Source organism: Hippoglossus stenolepis, chromosome 2 (genome assembly GCF_022539355.2).
Source record: "Hippoglossus stenolepis isolate QCI-W04-F060 chromosome 2, HSTE1.2, whole genome shotgun sequence".
Taxonomy (NCBI): Eukaryota; Metazoa; Chordata; class Actinopteri; order Pleuronectiformes; family Pleuronectidae; genus Hippoglossus; species Hippoglossus stenolepis.
This window is the reverse complement of record NC_061484.1, coordinates 26,165,947-26,173,636: the sequence shown is the minus strand read 5'-3', so window position 1 is coordinate 26,173,636 and position 7,690 is coordinate 26,165,947. Positions and strand designations below refer to the sequence as shown.

Below are 7,690 nucleotides of genomic sequence, written 5' to 3'. Positions count from 1 at the left end.
CGCACCTGTTGTGAATTCTGCGCAGATACAGAGAAACAGGGGAGGGCGTGTCTAAGGTTAAATAAATACGTTAAAAACGATTTTCAAAAAACCAAGAAGAGGAGGAAAGAAACTTGCGTGACTTTTCTTACCTGCCTCTGAAGAAGTTGTCAGCCGCAACCACGGCGACGGCTCGTTGCCACGGTAACGCGCAGTAACTTCAGACCTGAAGGTCAAACTGAAGCTCCTTTTATTTCCTGCTCTGATTCTGTCTGCAGCACAGAAGTCTACAGAATAAACACGACTCGCTTTATATTCAGCTTGTTGAATAATCCTGTTTACAACCGTGTGTCTTAGTTCTACGGTGTAAAGGTAGTGATGCAGATCCTCCAGCAAGTTACAGGATTAGATGTTAAACACAAATCTGAGCATTTAACTCACAACTGCTGCTTTTACACTGTTTCTATCAGAAGCACATTTATAATCTAATTCAAGATGCTATTTTACACGTGGGACATTTGAATCTATTGCTCTAGTTTTATTATTAACTGTAACATAGGTAGATGTCTGTGGCTCGGTTAGGGAATTAAGATTCAAAAGATTCAACAGATTCAATACAACAAACACAGCAGAACATAACAAAACACACGACCCCCTTCACCATAGAAACATAACATACGTCTGTGGATGTAAACTACAGAATAAATACAGAATATAAGTAAATACAGTAAAAACTGGTGCAGCTGGAGGAGGATGTCCGGTGCTTCAAAATACAATAAAATACATAAGATTCATTGGGAGTTATTCATTTGTAAAGTGCTGATGCAGGATTGAGAAAGCAGGTTGATAAGACAAATATTTATATGTTGTATTTTAGTTTTCATATTCTATATTTTATGCTTGTGTGGTTTTCTTTCTAAATATGTTTGAGCATGGTGAGAGGGAGCCTGTGACCCAAGAATCCCATTGCCAGCGACTGCTGTGTGTAACACTGCATATATACCAATTATTAAAAAATGATATTTGTTTTATGATGAATAATGTTTTATATATAATCTGTCTAAAAGGCAAAGATCCCTGCGAGCCCGGCTGAGAGCAGGTCTATTTTACCTTTGACTGTGGAAACTGGTGGACACATCAATTTAGAGGAAGAGAAGCGGATCTGTCTGATGTAGAAAACCAGTTGTACTGTTATCACTGATGTTCTCAGCGACCTGCTCTCAGCCCTGCTCTGTCTTCCCTTCCTGACGGGCACAGTATCAGGACATGTAAGTGGAATGCAGCCATCATTACAGTAAGTATGTACACCTGAGAGGCTTTGCTGCTGTTGCATGTCTAAATGTCTGCAGTGTTTAAAAAGCTCATGGAAAAGGTTTGTATGTACCCGACTCTCTTCTGACACCTGCATAGAGAGTTTAAACAAGCACATCCTCTGTAACAGTATGAACATACTCATCAAGAAGTCCAGTACGACCAAGTCTATGAAGTCCAGCAGCCTCGAGCCTTTGTCGTAGGGTGGAGTCGTCTTCACCTTGGAGCAGTAGTCGGATTCTGTCTCCCACCTGAAACAGGATGATACGCCTCCATGTGACTACTGATGGTGTCATTGATAAAGACGGATTTAACCCAGAACAAGGAAGATGGTGATAACACGAAACTGGTGCAAGAATAAAATGCTTAGATTGACAGAAAAATCATTTTAATCATAAATGGAAGAAATTGACGATTTATGACAAAGTGGAAAATGAACATGAACGTATTTCTATACAAACCTGAAGATAATAAACTTGTTTATACCCTTTTTATACACAATAGACACTTCTAACCAAGGTTGTGAGGTTTTCATTTCTATTTTCTTCTTGCTCGATACCTCTGGCTGACTCTTATGTCGAAGAAATCCAAAGCTGCTGAAGAAAATACATTTCTATGTTTTCTTTATGAATAGCAACTCTGCCAGAATTTAAAAAATGTATGAGGCATTGATTAATGATGATTTATTCATATCAGCTGTATCTGTAACCTCCAGTGAAAAACTAGGTCCAGCAACCTCTTTATTGTTCTGGTGCCTTAGTGAATAATATTGGAGGCAAGCTGAGGAGATACTGAATCACTTCATCTCCCTCTCTGACCACAGAACATAGAACCACTAACTTTGCCAGCTTGCTGCGGCTGTACGAGCGTCTCCAGGGGGATCTCCAGCTCCTCCGGGTGGCCAGCGACAGGTCAGGGAGCATCACGGCCAGGGAGGCCTCCAGGTCCCCGGGGCGGCCGCACACTGCATGTTCCGTGGAACAGTAGTACGAGCACTGGCCATAGAAGCACACATTGCCCACTAGGGGGAGCCAGAAGAGCAGAGGAGGAGAGGAGGAGGAGGAGGAGAGGAGAGGAGAGGGAGAGGAGAGGAGAGGAGAGGAGAGGAGAGGAGAGGAGAGGAGAGGATGGTGACAAAAGAGAAATTGGGATAAAAGAAATTGTGGGTGGTTGTTACATTGAGAATTAGAAAATGGAGGTGTGTGTGTTTGTGTGTGTTTGTGTGTGTGTGTGTGTGTGTGTGTGTCTTTGTGTGTGTGTTTGTGTGTGTGTGTCTGTGTGTGCGTGTGTGTTACCAGGCGAGGTAAAGAAGGTCCGGGCCAGCTTGCGGTCGGTGGTGATGTCCTTTATCTCTTTAATCAAGTCCAGCAGCCGCCCGACCACAGGAGGGACTCGCCTGTAACCCAAAATCCTGCAGAGGGGGGGGGACACGACAAAAGTTATGAGACGAGGATAAAGACAAGAAGAGGAAACACAATGCAGAGTTATATAACATGTATATCTTGTCATCGCTGCCATTTTCCTCCTCCATCTGTTGCTGTGCTTCTTGGATGAAACGGTTTCTCGGACTCACCTGTCGAGGTGAAAAGCAGCAATTTCTGCATTGTGCCTCTCGAAGTCTGAGAAGTAGTAGAGGTTGTAGTTGGTTTCGTCGTCTCTCTCCTGCCTGCCGGCGAGAGGCGAAGTCAAACCGACTTGTACGTAAGGCACGAGTTAACTGTACATCTCTGACAAACCTCAGTGGCGTGGTTTTCATTCTGCACCAATCTTCTCACACATATTTCAGTTTGTGAATTATCCGACACTTTCCTTCCCAATATTTACTTGAAAATACATTTCCCAGTTGTGCTAAAACTTAAAAATCTCCCTCTTTGCCTCAATCTTCAGTTTCCAGTCTCAATCTACTCGATTCTTTTCAAAATGATTTTAAAGAGTTTGATATTTATTTCATTTCATACACGTCTGTGTTGGATTTGCACTTTGCGACTCACTTCATGGGCTTGAACAGAGCTTGTCCGTAGTTGGGAAATGACATCACCAGCTTCAGTTGCGTCCCCCCAGACTTCTGCACTGCAAAACAGTACTGAGAAGGTTACCATAGCAACAGAGCTCACAGCGTATGCACACACACGTTATGATATGACAGCACACATGCACACACACATGCACACACACACACACACACATCAAGAAAAAACTGAAGAGACATTTCAGTTTGTGCGTCACCATGAAGACACTGCACAGTTCGATCAGACTCCACTGAGTCTATGTTTGTCTCTTTTTCTATATTAGGTGTCCAGACACTTTGGATTCACTCAGAGTTACAGATGTTACTCAGCCTCACTACTGAACATGACACAGTAAATACGTAAAGAAGGATTTATCTTTAATGTCAGGATTTGTTTACATCCATTTATATATGTGACTTCTTTTAAATCACTTCTTAAAACCCATTTTTATAGACTTGCTTCAATCTGATGTTTTTTTTACTGTGTTTTTATCGTTTTCTTTTCATCTTTTGTTTGATTTGTTCATTTATTTTTACTGTCAAATTACTGCGTTTATATGTTACTGTTATTTCATGTGACATAGCTCTATATATATATTAATTTAATTTGACTTTCCTCTGCTTCATATTTTCACAGCATTGAGATTTATCCACAAACGTTTGACAAACATTTCGATTTTGTGCACTATTCCCAAAAAACAACTTATCATTGTGACTCTTTCAAGTTTATCCTGAAAAAGTCAGAATGAATTCAAACTGAATCTGAACCAAATGTACGGAGACAAAAGCATCATCTATTTCTTTTGCTTTTTTTTTTATTTCAGAGCTGTGATGTTGAAATCGGGAAATGATGAGCACAGACAGAATGTGAGGCATTGTGGCTTCAAACCAATCAAAAGTTTGTCAAGGCCGAGTGAAGATTGAACCGCGTCAGCCTCATTACTCAGACAAAAAACACTCCCTGCACATATTCACGCTGCGAGTGTGACTTTTGAAAGATGAAATAACACATCCCTCAGCATGTTGACGTGGAGAGAAAACAGGATTTACCAGATGTCTCTGTCTCTTTGTAGGAACTAAATATAAATATTTGAAGGTACCAATCTAATGGTAAATGTATTTTATTCTACCAACATTATTACCTCTGCCAAGGAGGTTATGTTTTCACCTCTGTCCGTTTGTTGGTTTGCTTGTTTGTCTGCAAGATCAGAGGAAAACTACTGAATGGAATTTGGTAGAAGGTTGGAGGAGGCGGGGTTTATGACCCAGTTGGCTTCACTTTTGGAGAGCAATTATGTCGTCCATCTTTATATACATATATTTATACAGCCTATGGTCAGTACCCAGAACACATGACTGTAGATGAGGTCGAAACGTAGGTCCACTGGTAAATCGACTTTTAAATCAATTTACCATTTTCAACCCAGTTCCTTATTCTAATCACTTAACCTTAAATTGTCAGTTTTACCATCATCTCCATCACAAACCAAAATGTCCTCACAGCAACATCACTGTCAGAGGTCCTGTCCTCAGACGTTACACATCCATCAATCCATTATCTGGAAACTGCTCGTCCTTCTGAGGGTCGCTGCCGACCCTGGGCGAGAGGCGGGTGTACACCCTGAAAAGGTCGCCAGCGTTTCGCCGGGCCTTAACTAACCAGAACACGGTGAAAAAGTTTACCCGTAGAGAAACGTGCACTGAGATGTTTACGCTCAGCGACTCACGTATTCCTGTCCATCCTCTGCTGAGTCTCCTCAAAGCTTCACAGCAGCTTTCATGTCAGGAGAACTTCAAAGTGAGTCTGCATATGAAAGTCTAACCTTAAACCTGACGAGTCAAACAATCACAACAGCCCTTCGCTTTCCTCCTGCCCTCGCCCTCCCTGAAGCCCGCCCACCTTCACCCCCACAGGCTCAGGTGTGTGAGCAAAATTACTTTCTGTAAGATCTGCTCCTTTTCAAGTCGCCCTCCGTACCGTCTCTGATCGTCTACTTCAAAAGAACCCTGCCTCTGTGGGCCTGACACCTCAGCTGTCACTCACGCAAGGTGTGACACAGGCTCCGTGCTCTGCTCTGACCAAACTGATGGAGCTGAACAAACACAAAAACAAGTAAAAGCTGCACAGACATGGACTGAATGGAAATGAAAGTGAGAGGCCGCGGTGTCAGACCTGCACTGACGATGCGGTGCGTGGCAAGCTGCTGCGTCAGAGCCTCCATGTTGGGGTCACGATGAGGGTAGAGCTGCCAGCGGGAGATGCCCAGGTGGAAGCGCAGCCAGGGGGGGTGAGAGTCGCTGCTGCTGTTCCACGTGACGTCCTCGTAGCTCTCCTGACTAACCCTGGAGAGGGAGGGAGGGAGAGAGAGAGAGAGAGGGAGAGAGAGAGAGAGAAGTCATCATATTACTCTCATTTACAAACCATTTATCCACTGCTGATAAAATTACATTGAAAAAATAATGAGCTTGGATGCTTAATGAAATAGTTCATCAAGGAAAACTGAGTGGGCAAGGATTTTGATCATCATGTTTAACATGTGAACATTTCAGCTTCTCAGAAGTGAGAATTTACATCTTTTTTTTTAAGATAAATGAAAACGGACTCTGGTCAGAACTAGAAATAACAACCTTCAGTCATGTGTCTTTGAATCTAATCAATTCATCTTTCAATCTAAGTGAAGGTTTGTAAGAACCTCAAAGAAATTCCCTGAAGGCGTTCTTGAGATGTCATGTTCACAAGAATGGGACGGACAGATTGACGGACAGATTGACGGACAGATTGACGGACAGACGTACGGATGAGCTAGGAAACGACTCATCGCCTCACTGACGCTGACACAGAGTCATGAAAAACAATTTGAAAGATGAACATTGGGATGGGATACTTTTCTAACCATTTTTTAATAATATTTTAAATAATAATTTAATTTGTAATTATTAATATCGTTTAATTCATTTGTCTAAATCCAATAAATCAATCTTTCTGTAAATGTGCCAACGTTTTTTAATATCCAGTTAGTTCCTATACGACCAGGATTAGTGGTTTCTAGAGATCACACATCTCTAAAATGAATTTCACAAGAAAGATGCCATGAAAAGCTTTTCTTGGAGACGCCTCACGTTTCTTGCGTCGTCTACGAAGGTTGTTTCCGAACAGTCTGAACATGTGTCCAGCGACAGACAGTAGCTCTGTACTTACATGCAGAGACGCCACAGAAACCTACAGCAGCAGTCATGTTGAATATGCAGCTTCAAGGACAGAGTGCGTTTCAGAAGAACACGCAAATAAACCAAGAGCAGTCCAGATACAGTTTTAGCTCTTTTTACTCAGTGTTTAATTAAATGTCTTCTGTGTGTTTATGATCCAGTGATGAGTTGCATGCAGACGCCTTTGCAGGGATAAACTGCACTGGATAGAACATGGTCCCTGAAAGATGCTGGAATAAGTTACACAAAGTATGTTTGGATAATAAAAGAGTGAGAGACGATGACAGAGGGGAAATCTCGTGCACACACAGTTTTGTACGACACTGACCACATCTGCGAGCTCTCCTCTGCAGCCTTGACCTTTGGTTTCACTCTCAGCAGCCAGTCGTCCTCGAGGACAGCCGGGCCGGGCGTGTTGTACAGAGGATGGTCAAACAGCGCCTCCAGTTTTGACATCCCAGACTCCAAAGGTTCCGCTCCGTTGTTGTCATGGTGACCCCGGCTGCCAGCCACTTCAACTGAAGCAGGAGCCGTTCCCACGCGACCTTTGCCATCCTTACTGGCATCTACATCGGAAGAATCTCTTTGGGTGGTGTCAGCTGGTGGGTCAGCGAGACCACTGAGCCCTGTAGGGGCGAAGCTGCTGCGTGCCAGGGCCCTCAGGATGTTGGGTGACGGCGGGGAGTCGCACGGCGGTTGGTAAATGGAAAGAGAGGCGAGCGCCAGGAGGAGGTGGAGGAAAACGGTGATGAAGGCCAAGGACAGACAGATTGTCCGAGAGCGACGGCGCAAACACCGCATCATCCTGCTGAGAGGAGAGGTCAGGGGAGGTGAACGCAGGAAGGGGAGAAGAGAGGAAGAAAAACAAGTTAGGAGTTGAATAACAACATCTAGAGATAGATCGTGGCCTCGATAACAAAAGAAAACATTCAGGAAGCTTTCAACACTTATTTAAAAGTCGATTCGTTCGCATCTGCTCTCATTCTCCTGTGGATTTTGATTTACTGAAGTCACAGACAAAGTCTCGAGAAAAACACCAGAAAAAAAGCAACTTACAACTCGGCTTCCTTCTTTTTCAAAGTGCTTCCCTTCACACGGCCGGTGATCCTGCTTCCCAGTGGAATAAAACTCTGCCCAGTGGCCACACAGCCTTCACCCAGGTGTTTGAACTGCTCTGCGGTTCTG

General features: G+C 43.4%; 1 protein-coding gene across 1 annotated transcript in view; it reads right to left on the bottom strand.

Annotated features, from left to right (window-relative positions):
- The window catches only part of LOC118101419 (extracellular serine/threonine protein kinase FAM20C-like), a 32,338-nt gene extending 25,029 nt beyond the window's left edge, over nucleotides 1-7,309 (bottom strand). Inside the window, exons 1-7 of the mRNA XM_047341524.1 lie at nucleotides 6,828-7,309; nucleotides 5,472-5,641; nucleotides 3,282-3,360; nucleotides 2,864-2,956; nucleotides 2,586-2,701; nucleotides 2,131-2,311; nucleotides 1,432-1,541 (exon numbers count right to left, since the gene is read on the bottom strand). Of these exons, the coding sequence (XP_047197480.1) occupies nucleotides 1,432-1,541; nucleotides 2,131-2,311; nucleotides 2,586-2,701; nucleotides 2,864-2,956; nucleotides 3,282-3,360; nucleotides 5,472-5,641; nucleotides 6,828-7,309 (1,231 nt within the window). The remainder of the gene's footprint in view (nucleotides 1-1,431; nucleotides 1,542-2,130; nucleotides 2,312-2,585; nucleotides 2,702-2,863; nucleotides 2,957-3,281; nucleotides 3,361-5,471; nucleotides 5,642-6,827) is intronic.
- Between the last annotated feature and the right edge of the window lie 381 nt (nucleotides 7,310-7,690).